At 41.8% G+C, this 16,784-nt stretch overlaps 3 protein-coding genes across 5 annotated transcripts; 2 read left to right on the forward strand and 1 right to left on the reverse strand.

The window, feature by feature from the left end:
• Positions 1-1,076: 1,076 nt before the first annotated feature.
• On the reverse strand, positions 1,077-6,643 carry rrp9 (ribosomal RNA processing 9, U3 small nucleolar RNA binding protein). 2 transcript variants are annotated; one of them, XM_030091490.1, is made up of 15 exons: positions 6,472-6,643; positions 6,261-6,346; positions 5,419-5,531; positions 5,262-5,329; positions 5,138-5,179; positions 4,910-5,036; positions 4,671-4,795; positions 4,478-4,570; positions 4,273-4,373; positions 4,045-4,179; positions 3,146-3,208; positions 2,847-3,004; positions 2,592-2,671; positions 2,285-2,358; positions 1,077-1,347 (listed from the first exon to the last, which is right to left on the reverse strand). In XM_030091490.1, the coding sequence occupies exons 1-15, from the start codon at positions 6,553-6,555 to the stop codon at positions 1,242-1,244; spliced, it is 1,455 nt and encodes a 484-aa protein (XP_029947350.1). In that variant the 5' UTR covers positions 6,556-6,643; the 3' UTR covers positions 1,077-1,241. The 2 variants fall into 2 exon arrangements, with proteins under 2 accessions (XP_029947350.1, XP_029947351.1); XM_030091491.1 differs by having other exon boundaries at positions 1,133-1,347; positions 2,859-3,004.
• A 152-nt stretch (positions 6,644-6,795) lies between these two features.
• Positions 6,796-10,501, forward strand: LOC115388378 (uncharacterized). Of its 2 annotated transcripts, none has more exons than XM_030091492.1 (6): positions 6,796-7,107; positions 7,443-7,612; positions 7,725-7,881; positions 8,930-9,096; positions 9,336-9,564; positions 9,758-10,501. In XM_030091492.1, the coding sequence occupies exons 1-6, from the start codon at positions 6,993-6,995 to the stop codon at positions 9,943-9,945; spliced, it is 1,026 nt and encodes a 341-aa protein (XP_029947352.1). In that variant the 5' UTR covers positions 6,796-6,992; the 3' UTR covers positions 9,946-10,501. The 2 variants fall into 2 exon arrangements, with proteins under 2 accessions (XP_029947352.1, XP_029947353.1); XM_030091493.1 differs by having other exon boundaries at positions 7,092-7,107; positions 7,313-7,612.
• Positions 10,502-11,738: 1,237 nt separating this feature from the next.
• LOC115388866 (probable G-protein coupled receptor) lies at positions 11,739-15,946 on the forward strand. Its single transcript, XM_030092167.1, has 2 exons — positions 11,739-11,854; positions 14,568-15,946. The coding sequence occupies exon 2, from the start codon at positions 14,666-14,668 to the stop codon at positions 15,944-15,946; it is 1,281 nt and encodes a 426-aa protein (XP_029948027.1). The 5' UTR covers positions 11,739-11,854; positions 14,568-14,665.
• Positions 15,947-16,784: the final 838 nt, after the last annotated feature.

Below are 16,784 nucleotides of genomic sequence, written 5' to 3' on the forward strand. Positions count from 1 at the left end.
AAGCCTTCATTTAACAGAAAGTGTAATGATCTTGGCATTTGGTTGTTGTTGTTTTTTTATTTTTTATTCTGATGTTTAAATTACAACTTACACTAATAAACAGTTCTATTTGTTTTTCAATACAAGACTACAGCAGACATAAGTTTACACAGTAGTACACAGATAACTGAGTTGTAATTAGCTGAACTTTTTTTTTAACTGCCTTTACAAAGACTTTGCACTTCATTCTGTTTTGTCATTTAATATTTTAGATAATTCTCTTTTTTCTAAGTGTAAGTCTTTTATATACTTCAGATGTAGATATAAACCAGCAGTATAATCAACAAAATCAGCATCCCTGCAGTGATTTCCTCCATAATGTTGTGATGATTCTGCATGTGTGGCGTAAATATCATTACATAATACATAAGATAATAGATGAAGGGCATGAATAATAAACCATAGCAGTGCAAATGCGGCTCAGACTTCAGCTGAAGCCTAGAGGACACCTGCAGGACAGCAGCTGACGGTGCGGCCATAACCAGCAGCTTCCCGGTGCTCCGGCGTTCCTCTGATCAATCACTTTTATAATTGATCACTGGGATTTTCTCAGCTTCCTCCCACAACCTGAAGACATGCTCCTCGGGTTAACTGGTGACATAGAAGCGAAAGTGGTTGAGTTGAGAAGGATGAAACCCTGAGAGACTGATCTGCTCATAAGTTCAAACCCCCTGCTGAACGCCGTTCCTGGGAGCAGTTCTGACCAGAGTCAGATCAAACGAGTCCAGATGGATGTCTGCAAACTCACTTTCCTGGTTCATAGACATGAACTAAAGGGTGAAGACTCAGTAATCGACTACATGTATTAGAATACTTCAGCAATTTAATTTTCACATCAGATGAATCTTCCCGATTCAAGAAGCCGTTAGCGTCAATATATATAATCCAAACTTTCTCCAAGCAAACAGAACAGACACCTGCGACACAACTTTCAGGAAAAATAATATATATTTTTTTTAATAAAGTCCTGCTCTGACCCCTACAGTGCAGGTTTCTTCACACACTCCGCCTGTCCAGACGCTGCCCACCTAACCAACACTGCTCCGACTTCTGCAGTGAAGCGGAAACTTCTAGAAAAACACTCAAAGGAGGAAACTCACAACCTTTGGCTGCACGCACACGAGAAAAAGAAAGAAAACATTCGTGTTTGTTTTGATGCGTTTAATTTACAAAAAACAAAAAAAAACAAGACATTTCACAGTTCACTGCTCTGCCACGTCGACGTTCTCGGGATCCGACGGCTTCCTTTTGAGAGGAATAATGTAGATCCCGTTCTTGGCTTCTTTTAGTCTCCACCAACGCCCCAACCTGTGAACACAAAGGACAGAAGTTTTAAACCCGCAAATGAATGGAAATGGTTCAATTAATGGCTACAGGATGAAATTAATATTCATGATATGAAAGACTGACTAAACCCCAGACAACCACAGTAACGGCATCTAGTCAGACAGTTCGATGTTAAGCGACAGCGTTTTGTTTTCTCATCTGAAATACAATGCCAGTGGAGCACTGTAAGCTGAGCAAACACCGAAATGCATTCACAGCATTGTGTGTTACGGTCACTTAATCAGAGAAATTGTATTGAAGCGTCTCATGTAGCCGCAGTGGCCCGAGGAGAGCGCACAAGTTGTTGGAAATGGTGAGAGACGCTTCAATTCTTCAGGTTCTGCTCAGATTCAGCATCAAAATGTTTTAACTTTACAGAAATAAAATTAAAATGTTTGAGACTTTGGAATGTAAAACTGAAAATTAAAATCTATGCATCCATTTAGTAAACTCAATACACTTTGATTACGAGATCTTCATACAATAAGTAGGTTTTGTTTGACTGAGCAGCTATAATACTCAAAGATCCCTGTTGTAGATGTATTTTGAGATAATCCGGCTTTACGGTGCTCAGATCTACAGCTTCAGTTTAAATCAGACATGATGCATCTGGATCATCAATTTCCCCCCCATGTTGTCTGAAAGGAAGCACAGAAAGCCTCCACCTCCACGCTTTTTCTTTTCAGCTGGCAGAAAAAGTAAATCTGCCAAGTGTGACATTATCTAAGAACGTGTTTCAAGAGTTTCCTTCAGTCGGCTGCTGGATTATTCTTCATCTGATCTCACTTAAAGCTCTAAAATCAAGCCTGGCATGTTTCCGCCTGTGACTGAGGCGCTGAGATGGAATAACACTGCCACCTAGTGGGCGTGTCCCTCAGCTGTAGCAGAGCCAGAGACAGTTTCTATGGAAACCCCTTACCTGTGCTCCTGTCCGACTCCTGCCACCAAGAAATGACCGGAGCTCGAAAACTTCAGACTGTTGATAAAACCGTTCTGAGAGGGAGAGAAAGAAAACACGTTTGTACACACAATCACTGAAAAATCTTCATTTATGACGTGTAGTTGAATAGAAACAGCTTGTGAGGAAAGCAGATTACAAGACGTGGTGAAACAATTAAAACATGAATATAAATGTGCTTCTATCTACTCTGTGACCACAAAGCAAAGACGACTGTCCTGCTAAAACCGCCATGCTGGTTCAGTGGAGTAGCAGGTTGAGCTCTCACCACTGGTACGCTGAACAGACGCTCCAACCCGCGATAACTCTTCCCACACTGCCACACGGTGACCTGCGAATTGTGGGAACCTGCAAAAAACAAACCAGTATTACATAAGCACTACGAACAGGAAAAAAAAAAAGAAGTTTAAACACAGCTGTAATTAAATTCACACTCAACTTTTAATACATTTGCATTCCTGCACAACAAACGAGGGGATCTAACTAATGTGTGTGGAAAAATAAAATCATGGAAGACTCTCACAGCCAGAGGCACCTGAGGCAACGGTATCCGAGTTGTGAAGCGCCGCCACCGAGGCGACCCAGTGAGGCTGCTCCAGTCCGGCGTCGCCATGGCAACCGTGAGCCTGCTTCACTGTGCTGAGAGGCTTCTTCTTGTTGACACTCCAAAGAGACAAAGAGCTGAGGTCAATGGGAACAAAAGGGGGCACAGAGGAGGAACAGAGATTGAATTTTAAGTGCAAAAAGACACCCAGACAAGGAAAAAAAAAAGAACAGTCACGAAGCCGATTACTGATGTAAAGAACAGCAGATCAATTTTACCCATCATCAGCTCCGGTTATCATGTGCTCCTCGTTTATGAGCTGGATGGCGTCGATGGAGCCCCTGAAGGGAACGTGGATATCAAGAGACATGTCAATAGTTTCATGGAACTATACTGAAATTTAGTGTACATGCACAAAAAAATAAAAATACAAGCACAGCTTGTCATCATGCAACTATTCAAACGCACAGAAGGACTTAGATAAAAATAACTCGATTATTAAAGACCTTTAGCAAGTAATGATGACCGTGGATGACGGGGAGAGTCAAGAAATACCAACAGACTAATACTAATACTGCACTAAACTAGATCTTCATGGGGTCTCGGCTTGATTTAAAAAGCCCTCTTCAAGTGACCTTCATCCTCAGTTCAGTGCATGACGGCTACATGGCGTTAGACTGTCATCCCAAACCAGTCCGGTACTTTTTCCCCAACAGTCCCACACTTGACTAGCTTCAGCCCAGTTTCAACAAGCACTGAAAGTTCAACAATTCACACATCAACTTCAGAATCTAAATAATACTATATTTCCATTAAACTAAGTGTTTCATACAACGTAAAAACAAAGACATTTATGGCCACTGTAGGTTCTCCTAACATGCTTGGAGGAAGAGATGAAGCCGGTTGGTTGTAATCTGCAGCTTTATCAATAAGTGAACCATAACCGCTTTTATTCAACTGTTATGAATTATTTTGAACTGCTACTGTATTCATTTCGAAGTAAAATCGAAATAAAAACCAAAGACAGTAGAAGAAGCACACTGAACACGTAGCTTTAAGTTTGACAAAAAGTATGTAAAGGTTCGTTTATGAATCCAACCTTCATCAATAAAACAGCCGACCCGATGCCAATGAGGAGAACACAGAAACATAAAAAACAGATATAAAAGGCGCTCACTCATGTCCATGGAAAACCAGCTGGGACTCCTCGGCTATCTTCCACACCCTCACGGTGCGATCCCGGCCCCCTGCAGTCACGCAGCGCTCACGGCTCAGACTGTCCAGTCCTGTAATGGCATCCTGATGTCCGAAGCTACAGAGATGACGAATAACACATAAATATCAAGCTTCAGAAGCAGAATAAAGCCTGAGAGGTGAGAAACAACATTCTCAATAGTTTACTCACAGAGTTTCCACATAAGCATTCTCATCCACGTTCCACACTTTGACTGAGCGGTCATGGGAAGCACTGTACAGATCGTGAGTTCCCTTCCTGAACGAAAGACCCTGGGGGGAGCGGGTTGATTTGGTGGATTAAACTTGATGCATTTACTGAGCTACTGAATTGGTAATAGCTGTAACAGACAGTCAAAGAAGAAAAGAGGACATACCGACACAGGGCCTTTGTGTCCCGTGAATTTATACAGATGCTTACAAGTTTCAGCCTCCCAAATCATAATCAGTTTGTTCATGTCTCCAGTGGCCTAAAATACAAAGAAATACAATTTAATCTACCAGTTTATCGAGGCCGTTGCTAGTGAGCAACTTTCAATAAACTAGGAATTACTGAAGAACACAACTGACCAGGTATTTTCCATCTGATGATATGGCCATACATAGGATATGGGCTGTGTGCCCAACATGCCGATCCTCCGTCCCCTTCCTCCCACCGTGCACTGTATGCAGTTTCTTGCCACTCTCAACATCCCCTGGAGAAATAAAAGAAAGTGACATGTTTTCTAAGAGGGAGAAAAAGAACTGGAGATTCATTTCCCTGAATGGGACTCAAACACTAGCTTGAGAGAGAATCATTCTGTACTGACATTTGATGATGGAGCAGTCCTTGGCAGCAGAAAAGATGCACTTGTCATCTGGTGAGATGACCAGACAGGTAATGGGAAGTTTGTGTCCTCTCAATACTCTGATCTCTGAAGCATCTGGCTGCATGATCTGCAGGGCAGAAGACATCTCAGTCAGTTCTGCAGCTTGTTATGTTTTTACAGTGATGTTTGACGATCAGCAGGACTGGGGGAAACAAATTGTATACTTACATCTTTGGCAATAAGACGCTGAAGCTTTCCTTTTTGTTCGAGCTGAAGGAAAATTCAAACATAGATATGTCAACATCACAACCAAAATAAATGAAAATATACAAACTCCCTTCAAAAAACTTACCACTTCATCCTGAAGCCTTCCAGCAATCAAATCTGTTTCAAACGCCTCATCATCTGCTTTATCTTCCTCTGATAACAACAAATTCTTTTATTAGCATCATCCAACTTTTACAGCAACACAGTTTCAAAACGTTGTCTGCTGGTTCGAACAAATTTACCTTCATGTTTCAGCTGTTCAAGGTAAAGTTTAGCTAATCTCAGCTTCTTCTCCTGTGGCGTTTCCTCATACTGAATCTCCTCCTTGGACTTTTTCTTCTTGGGTACAGTGGAGCTGAAAAATAAAACAAGTATTTCCATAAACGATAGTAACACGATATGAACATCAGACTGGGGAAGAAGTAAATGAGTAAAAAAAAAAAAGAATAGCTAATGAAATAATATAATTATACTTATATATAACAATAAGAAAAAAGACAATTACTACCAGGTGGTTTATACACTTCATAGATAACTCAATATTAGGCAAGTCAGATTTACATTTCAAGTGCTTCACATACTAAAATAAGGTGAACAAGACTCATAATCTTAAGCGACTAAAAAAGGCATGATAAGGAGAATAAAGTAAATGCTTTATATAAATGACAGAAATAAAACAAGTAAACTATTGTTTAATGGACAGCCTGTTTTACTGGGATAACTTATATAAAGTTCAAACATATCCACTCACTGATTTCACTTATGCATTGACTGAGCAGGTATTGAGGGCTGTGGTCATTCACTGACAGTGATATATGGAGCTGTGTTTCATCTCCAGAATTATGATAGGACATGTTGTAATGTTCCATGATCTGAGAGAGATGCCAAGTAAAATAGACCCAAATGGAGCCTTGAAAACGCCCCGATTCATAATTACTGAATGACACGGAATAGTCCGTATCTTGCAAACTTTGAACCTTCCCCCTTTAGGGCCAGAAACAATTATTGTAAACTTAACTTGTGGAACCGGAAGACATTCAGTGATGAGTTAAAAAAATCTTAGATGACCACATGATGAACACACCTCTCTCCCTCAGAATCGCTGGAAATCTCTTCGTTGTATTTAGAAGATGGTTTCTTTGCTCGTACTTCGACTGAGCCCCCGGCAGCCTGATGGAGAAGATTGCAGAGAGGGTCAAACAGAAGAAAAACGATTCTTTAGCGTGAAAAACTGCCAACAGGTGGGATAAGATGAGTAGCCTTTAGCTCGTCTGCTAACACTTCGGCTTTCTTACCTTCCTTTTCGGCAGCACCGTGTTTTTCCCCTTTTTGGCTGATTTGGGGTTTTCCTTTCCTTTTATAAAGAATGACGAAGACATGGTGAAGTCTTCCAAACACACGTAAAAAAAGCTTTAATCGGGTTAAACTCCTTAACTTTCTCCTGCAGTCAACATTAGACCCACATGTGTCTCCTGCAACCAACCTAGGAAGTTCATGTTGCCTTTCCCCGCACTCTGATTGGCTATTTTCACACATGTCCCGCCTTTTGAGAAATCTGTGCGTTTTGATTGGCTGAAGTCAAACATCACCTGAACAGGAAACTGTACTGATCTGAAATACTTCCCTCGGGGAATACGATTTTGCAGCTTTGTTCCGCACATTATTGCAAAAAAATATGCGTTTTTCTATACAATAAACATATACATGCATGAACCACACGCCGTGGACGACAAAAATAGGAGGGGTATTTCGCTTGAGTTTGAAGTGAAATGTTATCTCATGCTGACGAAAAAATGCCATAATGATATGAGGATCTATGTACTGCACTACTGCAGTAGTACTACTACTTCCTCTACTACGCAGTGTGTACTGTGCAGTCTTTGTCTTCACAGTGTTTACAGTGAGTCGTGAAGGTAAACCCGAGCGCCAAGGTGAGACTCCTCTCGGCTGTCTGACTCTACATTTCACGTGTTTTTCCATGATGGTGTTCTGAGACGCAGTTTGCATCACTGAGTAGCTCCAGCTGGAGGCTATAAGGAGTGGTCTGGGAGGGGGCTGCCGGGGGAGGAGGGCTGCTGTGCGTCTGTCTGTGAGCAACGTGAACTGGGAAAAAAAATAATCAACATTTTGTTTCAGGTGCTCAAGTTTGCCGGAGTCGTACGTGCGTCGAAAAGTGACTGGAAAAGTTTTGACTCCTAAGTTTGAGTGCACCTCTTGCATAGAGGAAGCTGAGCATCACATGTGGACTTCCCCCCTCTCTGTGCAGCTTTCCCACCCTCCATGCCACCGAAGAGAGAGTCCGGAGCGGCTCCAGGGCAGCCGCCGGTCAAGATGATAAAGGTCGGCGCTCATTTGCAGGAGTTTGGCTGCGATCCAATGGAGGAAAAGTACGGGCTGGTTGAGGAGTCCGGCTACTCTCCTCTACCCAGCCAAGAGGTGAGAAGCTGCAGGTGTGAATCTGCACAACTTTATATGAAAACTTAAAAAAAATCTAACCTTGCATGTCAACATTGTCTCCCTCTCCTTTCCCCCCCTTTCATTCTGGCAGCCTGACAGCCTTGATTTTGATGAAGAAAACCTTGGAAGTTCAGGAATCAGAACAGACACCATCAGCCTTCTGATGAAAATCGAGCAACTGCAGGCACAACTCAAATATGAGCGCAGGTGTAGGATTCTGGCAGAGAGGGAGCTGAGGGAACTCAAAGGTGTGTGAAAAGTTGACTCAATTGCTCATCATCCTAAAAACAATTTATTGAAGCACAATCAACACTTTAACTGCTTTTCAAATTATTATAATTATTTTTTATTTTTTTATCATGGGACAACTTTAAATTCGAACGTCATTAAAGAATCGCATTAAAGTTCCCATTTGGGAGAATAAAATAAGGAATCGTATCATATCAGCTATGATAGCGTTTTACTGTTAGAGTCTGATACCATAGAACACTACGGGTGGGTGATCATTGTTGCTGGAGGTATCAGAAGATTGCAGGTTTGATTCTTCATCTCCCTGTGTCCTTGATCCCCAGGTTGTTCCCGATGTGTTGAGCACTTTGCATTGCAGCCGCCTCCATAACATTGTCAAGTGCTTTGAGGACCGCTCATGCAGCGAAAAAGTGCTATATAATCCATTAATCATATGAAAAACTATGACTACAATATAGGAACAAACCATCAATAAATATTTCAACATTGATGGATAAAGCTATGCCCACAATCATGAACCACATACACCATTAAAGTAATACTGGAGCCTTCAAATGGAAAGCAAAGCAGTTGGATTGAATGTAGTGAACAGCAGCTCAGCTTCAAACACAAATCGTGACATCTGTCTCTAGTAGAAGGGACTTAAACATAATATACTCTAATAAGTGAGTGTTCGTTTCTGTTTGAACAGAAACTACATTTGAAGAATCATCCTGTGTGTATTTACAGGCAGATATGATGCAACTTTTTCACACTTCTGACACGTTGTGTAATTTAAATAAATATAATGCAATGCACTATTTAAGACATTTTATACAAATTTAAGACACTAAAAGAGGTAAAGAAAAATTTTGTTGATCTTTGAGGCAGGCTAAATTATCCAAAGGCAAAGTGATTATTTGTAAAAGATTGGATATTTTAGCTGCTCGCAGCCTGCAGGAGAAGTTTTCGTTTGTCATTTGAGGAGAGTTTTTTTTTTTTTAACTGTGGCCTTGAGACTCGACTGTAAACAAATGACGAGACGTTTACTTCACCAACTTTCTGCAGAGATGAACACTCTGATGATGCAGATGAGACACACGGCGCATGAACTGCGAGTCACTCTGGATCACGTCCTCCAAGGAGAAGAAGCATCAGTTGCTCCACCAAACTCAGATGAAAGTGTTTCTTTCTTGGCTGAGGCCGAGTTGGGAGCTGTTCCTAATATACCAGAGGTCAGTATCTGATGTAGGCTTCGTTTCTCCTTAAAAATGTATAAATGTGAGAAGCTTGCTCATCTCATTTCCTTTTTCTTTTTTTAAATCTTTGAAGAACGAGTTTCTGCTAGTGCTCATTTTTAATACATGCATTGTTTTGGGGTGTAGATTGAACAACTGGAAAAGAAACAAACATTTTTTTTTCTTTTGGTGCAGTAAAAATCCAGAAATTTAGAGCTGATATTCTTCACTTTCAGGATGACCTCAACTTCCTGTATCTCGCTGAGAATCTCCGAGTGTCTAAAAAGCTGTACGAGCGTATCGCAGAAATCGCGGACTACAAGAAGTACACTTCGGCGCTGCTGATGATACTTTTCGACAGAGAAACTTTGGCCACGCACTCTCTGCAGGGCCGGAGGAACGCCTTCACAGGAGAGGATTCCCACAAGCCACAACTCCCACCGGAGATCCTAAAAAGTATCATTGGTAAGCCAGGACCGGAGAGACACACACTTTTCAGCTTGTTTCTTCCTATCCTGTCATCGCTGACAGGTTTCTCATAATTATTATTCCCTTTAACATTATTATCTCACATAATTCTGCAGCCATCAAAAAGTCAACGTAACCTAAGTGGAATTGTGGTGTTGACAGGGATTCTACTTGTTTTCTCTTCTTTCAGATCACGTCACTGTCAAGTTCGGTGTGGACAGCAGCCAGATAAAAACAGCAATCCGCACAAAACTGAATAACGAGGACAAATTGTTGAAGAAGAGACTCGGTTTGGGGAAATCTGAACCCAAAAGCTTTTGCCAGGAAGCCGCCCTTCTGCCTGAAAACGGAGCGATGAGGAGTAACTCCCACTTATAGTGTCTCCGTCCTGCCTTCAGCTGTTCGTCTCTGGTAGATTTATGTGACCGGTCTTATTTAATTTGTTCAGCATTGAAAAGTCGTTTGTTAGAAAGGTTTTAACACTCAGTCGAGTTTGTTTTTTTGTCAGTGTTGATAGCAAACGTCTGATTTTGGCTTGAAATGTAATAAAGTGACCAATGTGATTGATTTGAAATGTCCCAATGTGTAGCGATCAGTGATTGGAAAAAAACTGGTGTCTTCTTTTGTTGTTACTGTACTTCAGAATGGCCGTATTGACGATCTCGTGTGTGACGTTAATTTTTGTCAGACATTTATATTTTAGAAGAACTAACGTTTGTGTTAGTAAGTAGGACACTCCAAAATGTCAGACTATAATAACGGTCTTGTTTGTACCTTGTTCATGATAAACTGTGCTTTACAGGAAGTGACACTGTGGTTCTAGATGCGTTTGCACTCTCAAAATATGCTGTAAATGATAACTCTTCCTTCTTCCTCAATGTCTTAAACACATATCTGTCGTCCCTCAATATGTAGGAGCCAATAAACTTTTGAAGCTTGAATTCTTTCAGGTATTCCTTCACCGCATTAAACTACAGCATGGTCTCTCACAATAGTTTTGCCTTCCAGGCAGCCTGCAGAGGTCAGTGTCATTCCCCGTTTCAGCCTTTTCTTCAGGCATTCATACAAATTGAAGGCTTTTGCCACTGGAAAAATATAAAGCTTGGAAGCTTGGACTTTCATGAAGAGAAGTGTGATTGTTTTCATGTACATCATGGAAACCAGTAATCATCTATTTAATTAAATGTTTTTGCCTTCTTAGTTGTGGCAGGTCGACTTCTGCTTTCAGACTGACAAGGATCTTGTTCCCAGCATAAAAGCTGGAAGCAAAGCGTTTTCCTGGTTTTCTTGGTTTGGGTGAGACGAGTTGCAGCCATTTTCTGAATCAATGTACTGTAAGTCTTCAAGAAATGAAAATGAGTCAATATAATGGTCTTTATTAGTAAATCTGTGTTGTTCTAAACCAGATATTTGGCGCTTGTGTCAGGGTGGGTACAAATATTGAGGAGCAGATCAGGAAAATTACATTTTTATACAAAGTGTTAGAGACGAGAGCTGAGCTAAACATCAGTCCACGAGAAATGATAACAGTTAACTTGATGTAGCCAAAAATTACAGAAGCATAACATGTTTGTGTATTTTTGTCTTTCAGGTTGAGAAATCGACCTGATTGTACACTAACCAATACACTCGCTTCACCTTGGAGACTAAATGAAATTCCCCAGAAGGAAAATCAATAATCATTGCAAAGGAGCTGCGGATGAGAATAATGAGGTTTATGTTTCCAGAACAAGAGAGAGAGAAAGACGAATGCACTGAACAAATCCAGTTAATTCTTTAGTGTCCTGATTCTCACAGAGGCTGTGGAGAATAAAGGAACATGTGTCACAACATGCACAGCGGTCAGTGTGTGACAGTCACAGCCACATACGGGCTGAGTGTGGGGGACGTGGTTAATGTCAGTGGGTGATGCAGTCATCTTCTCTTGAAAAATGTGATTTGAACAGCCACCAAACTCTGGCTCCTCCCTGTTTCCATCCTCTCTCTCTCTCTCTCTCTCTCTCTCTCTCTCTGGTACTATCAGTTCTCTCTGGGGTTTCCCTTTCAAACAGACACGTGCATTTGGGAAACCTGCTGTTTCCATCAGGATTTGCAGGACACGTCCTGATGGAGCTTTGAAAGCCGCAGCAGCATTTTGATTCACCTGGAAGCCACACCTGGGTGCTGCCTTTCCTATTCTCTGTAAGGTTCCAGAGATATGACATATCATCATGCTTTGGAAATATTCCACCTCAGAGGAGCATTTCGGAGGACCTTCAGGCAGTTTTCAGTATGTAAGCAGTGCTTGGTAAGTTTTCAAATAAAGTTTTTTTTCTTAAAGCTGAAATCATAAATAATTAAGAAATGTAATTAAAATTATGCATGTGTTAAAGGAAAAGTGAAATAGAAAAGTTTTTTAATTGCTTTTTCTTTCTACAGTCTTGTTCATAGATGTTTGGCACTGGCTTCAAAATGAAAAAAGAAATTGTCAGAAAATTATTGAGTGATTTTGGAGCAAATTGTGCGAAGCATGGATACCTGTTATTTAAGAAAGACAGACATATACATGTAGAAACAAATGTAATACATTTTCCAGAAAAAAGCAAAAGATTTTCCTCTCAGCTGTTGGATTTTTTGAAGCAGTGGGAAAAAAGTGCAAAATGATACACTTAAAATTTGTTAATGAAGTTTTTCATCATGATTCTCTCTTCAAATGTATGGCTACTGGAGTCAGTGGTAGCCTGTTTATTTCTGCTATATTCAGATAGAAAATGACAGATGGATGTCCTTGCTTTCCAGTTATTGCAAATTATTATAAAGAATAATGACTTATTGTCCTGTTTTTTTTTAATTTGTTAAAAACTCTCAATCAAAAAGTTTAGTTTGATTCACACAATTATGATGTGATATAAAACCATTGTTGATTTTTGTGTGTGGACTTATGTCTCCCTGCCAGAGCACCAATAGTGAAGAATTACAAGAGATCCTAAATTATCTGCATGTTTTCCAGTTAACAGAAATCACAGGACCTTTAGTGAACCAAATAGATGTGGCATGACTGGAGGCTGCACATTTTGAACCTGCTCAGCTGTAAAGCATGGGCCTGGAGGGTGTAGCATATGCCTGGGCTGCGACTGGAACAAGAACAAGGGCACCCTTACATAATGTGTATGAGAATGTACATGCAGCAGTCCTTCCTGGGGATAAATCTCAGTGCAAATGTGGCCTGCCAATAGCTGTCCACCAGAGAAGATTAGAGCAGCGGAGAGCATCAGTGGATCGCTGACAGAAAGCGAGCTCATGTATTTAGGACACTGCACCCTCCACAGTCGTACATCTGAGGCCTGATTATGACTATGAGTGATGAGTGATTGATGCATGGTGTAATCAAAGCAGCACAGATGTGGAGAAGCACCGCGCTCGTAGGTATAATAGTATTGGTAGATTTGTCCAGTGATTTGAGGTCAGACCTGCTCTGCTGAGATGTTTCCCCTTTGATGGCACACTGTGGAGCGACACTGAACTCATACTAATCAATGCAGCAGGCTCCCTGCAGCTGGGCTAAAACAAGCACATTCATTATCTTTCATTTCTAAAGGATGGAGATGGATGGAGGAGAGACAGGGCGTCCTCCATGAATTATTCCTATTGATCATGTTTCTCCCTCAGTGAAGAGAGAGTGTCCTCTCCTAAACGTTCCAGCAAACAATCTAAATAGTTATTGATTTGCTTGCATGTGTGTCTTTTCTTGTGTGCTTTGCAGTTTTCTAGTAGATATCCCTGGATGTTTGTATCTATGCATATTAGGTCGGACTTTGCTGGGAGGAATGATCGTTGATGATGCCTAGAAGGTCGGGTCATTGTCAGCATGGTCAATTAAAAACCAGCAGAATATTTTTACCGACCATTGTTGCTCAGTTTAACCTCCATGCTGTGTTGATTTCTAAAAAAGTCTGGCTGATTGAAGGCCTGCTTCACAAACTGAAGATGTACTTTTTAAACAGTTATAAAGGGCTAAAAGTTGTGACGTTTAAGTATTTTTCTTTCTTAATTTCTTGTGAATTCACAAACAGAGTGAAATAAATGAAAGTCAAAACTGACTTTTCTTAACCTGATGTATGTAAATATAAATACAACCTAGTAACGGATTAGTATGGTGGCTGAAATCATACAAACAGTACATCTGGAAACATATAAACAAAACCCAACAATAATCAAAAATTTCCACAATATACAAAACAAAACAACCCCAATCCATAAAAGGGTGAGGAAGGACGCCCAGGCGAGACTTTAAAGTCGGAGATAAAGGAAGCAGAAGGACACATTTCATTGTGGCAATCCTTAATGTGAAAATATCAAATGAAATAGAAGAAGAAACAAACAGCTTCGTCCCAAATATTCATTCATCCACTTGGCTGCTTTATCCAGACTCAGGGAAGGATCAACTTATTGGAACAACACGAGCTGCACGTGGCCCATTTTATCACAGGACTAATACAGAGCAACAGTCACTGGCACACACCTCCACAGATCACCAAAAAACCTACAATCATACCTTAGAGTACCACTGTACAATCACATTTTTCTTTTGATATTAACAGAGCGTTCTTTTTTAACATGCTCCTTCTGGTTAAGAACACACATACAGTGATTATCTAGCAGCAGTCCCTTTATTCTTTGGTTTTATAGCTTGCAACTCGTCTTGTCAACATGTAGCTTTAAGCTGCAGCAAGCTGCTGTTTTGATTCCCTCTGAAGCTCAAACGCAGCAGAAATTGGAAAACCAGAGCAGGAGCTCCAAATTTAGAGCAGGAATTGAACGTATGAGGCACTCGGACTGCAATGGCAAAGATTCCACAAATACAACTTCAAATCACGTTGCTCTGCAGCTGCTGAATGTGTGAAGAAGTGAATCTTTGTTCAGAGATTTTTCATCCTGAAAGGTTAATTCACATTATTCAAGTTACCGAAAAAATGTGCAATGCATGGAAATAAAAACTTTTTTTTTCCTCCTTCTTACAGAACTATAGTGTTTACTCCCATGTCTGAAGGCTCCTCGTCACTGAACCATGGAGGAATGTGGACGACAGATTTGTACTTTGAAACCTTTATTATGAATCATGGAGGAGAGCGGCTCATATCTGACGCCTGAATCCAACCAGAGCACAGCTGCCTGGGCTCCGGCGCCCTCTGCCCCCAGCAGACAGCTGGGCACTGCTCCAAACCCCCAGACGCAGTTCAAGGACGTGACGGGGATGTTTTTCATGGTGACCCTGAATGTCTTGGCGCTCTTGGCCAACACCGCCGTGCTGGTGGTTGTCATCAAAGCCTCCCACCTCAGGAAGTTCACCTTTGTGTGCCACCTGTGCGCGGTGGACCTGCTGTGTGCCATTCTGCTGATGCCTCTCGGCATCGTGTGCAGCTCGCCGTACTTTGCCGATGTGGTGTTCACCGTGCTGGAGTGCCAGGTCTACGTCTTCCTGAACGTGATCCTCATAGCCGCCTCCATCTTCACCATCACGGCCATCAGCGTGGAGCGCTACTACTACATCGTCCACCCCATGCGCTACGAGGTCAAGATGACGCTGAAGCTGACCGCGGCGGTGATGGCGACGGTGTGGGCAGCGGCCGCCGTGCTGGGCCTGTCCACGGTGTTTGGGTGGTCGTCCTACGGCAGCCTGAGCTCCGTCAGTGCCGCTCGCTGCTCCCTGCACTGGAGCCACAGCGACCACAGGCGCATTTTCTCAGTGCTCTTCAGCATCAGCTGCTTCTGCCTGCCGGCCGTGGTGATTTTCGCCGTCTACTGCAACGTGTACAAGGTGGCCCGGGTGGCTGCCCGGCAGCACGGGCCCCTGCCCTCCTGGACGAACAGTCAGCACAAGCACCGCTCTGACTCCATAAACAGCCAGACCACTATTATCACAACTCGCAACGCTCCCCGGAGGATCATGCGCGACCGGCCCTTCGGCGGCGGAAAGGCCGCCCTCACCCTGGTCGTCATCGTCGGCCAGTTTCTGATCTGCTGGCTGCCTTACTTCGCCTTCCACTTCCACTTGATACTGGAAGCAACGCCGCACATCCCCGACGGTCTGGGGGAAGCAGTCACCTGGCTGGCCTACTCCTCCTTCGCCATCAACCCGTTCTTCTACGGGCTTCTCAACCGGCAGATCCGGGAGGAGCTCTGTAAGCTGAGGCGCTGCTACGCGGCGCGGCCGGTGGAGCTGGCCGTGTCCAGCCACGAGGGCTCAGGCCACGAGAACTTCATGCAGTTCCTCCACAGGACCAGCTGCACGCTAGAGACGCGTGCGAGCTTCGCCACGTCCAGCCCCAGGAGCACTCTGGACCAAACCGGGCAGGCTGGCTTCAGGATACCGGGGCAGATCCCAGAGGAGTTCACATAGACAGCTGAGAGGAGCGCTGCATTATTTACAACTATAAACATATATAAAACTGACAAATTACTGTCTTTCAAAGTCTGACATATTTAACATCAAAAGATGCAGATTTTAAACTAAGTGAAAGTTGATGGATTTGATTATTTCAGTTTTTGTGATGACGTAACGGTGAGACTCTTGATTCTTATTATTATTGTACAGTTGCTGTAGACTTTTCAAATGAGGATTGAGAAACAAAAATGTCAGATGATTAACTGAAAAGTTTCAGTCAGGTCAAAATCAGTATCAGTTTTTAGTAAATGCTTTCTCACAAAGCATGTGTTCATTTATTCCTTTTCAATGTTTTGAAATTTTGATCACTGTTTTTTATATAATGTATGAATACAGGGGAAAACCTTTGTAATTGTGAGAAAATCTAAAGTTGTCATCATGTATTTATGTTTCAATATTCCGTGTATATGTTATTTATTGCACAGAAATATGAGAGACGTTCATTTTTTGTTCTAAGATTTGTTATTTCTGAGCAAATAAACATTTGGCTCTTTGATTCAAATGTTTCTGTTCACACATCAAGTATGACTCCTTTGTACATGTATGGTATTCAAACTCTTACTTATTTTGTATTTTCTGTACATGTGAAATGGTCCATTGAACAATATTACTCTTCAGTAAACAAAAAAGTTTATTTTAACCTGTGAATATCTGCTTGAAAGCTCTTTCTGTATTGCTACAGTCATTTATTTTGTTGAGGCGATGCTCAACTTGTCCTCGAACTTCGATCAAAAACAATGAGAATCACTTTACAGATTAGTTCTTTAAATACCTGCAAATTGGAGAAAAGAAG

The sequence above is a fragment of the Salarias fasciatus genome, chromosome 5 (assembly GCF_902148845.1).
Source record: "Salarias fasciatus chromosome 5, fSalaFa1.1, whole genome shotgun sequence".
NCBI classification, from domain to species: Eukaryota; Metazoa; Chordata; class Actinopteri; order Blenniiformes; family Blenniidae; genus Salarias; species Salarias fasciatus.

Excerpts from the sequence above, each read along its gene's own strand:
- LOC115388866 (XM_030092167.1), top strand. The coding sequence starts at position 14,666 with ATGGAGGAGAGCGGCTCATATCTGACGCCTGAATCCAACCAGAGCACA.
- LOC115388378 (XM_030091492.1), top strand. The coding sequence starts at position 6,993 with ATGTACTGCACTACTGCAGTAGTACTACTACTTCCTCTACTACGCAGT. Across the intron at positions 7,108-7,442 it reads AGGTAAACCCGAGCGCCAAG|CTTTCCCACCCTCCATGCCA; the intron begins GTGAGACTCCTC and ends CTCTCTGTGCAG. Across the intron at positions 9,097-9,335 it reads CTGTTCCTAATATACCAGAG|GATGACCTCAACTTCCTGTA; the intron begins GTCAGTATCTGA and ends CTTCACTTTCAG.
- rrp9 (XM_030091490.1), bottom strand. The coding sequence starts at position 6,555 with ATGTCTTCGTCATTCTTTATAAAAGGAAAGGAAAACCCCAAATCAGCC. Across the intron at positions 3,209-4,044 it reads CTGGTTTTCCATGGACATGA|GGGCTCCATCGACGCCATCC; the intron begins GTGAGCGCCTTT and ends CGTTCCCTTCAG. Across the intron at positions 3,005-3,145 it reads ATAACCGGAGCTGATGATGG|CTCTTTGTCTCTTTGGAGTG; the intron begins GTAAAATTGATC and ends CATTGACCTCAG.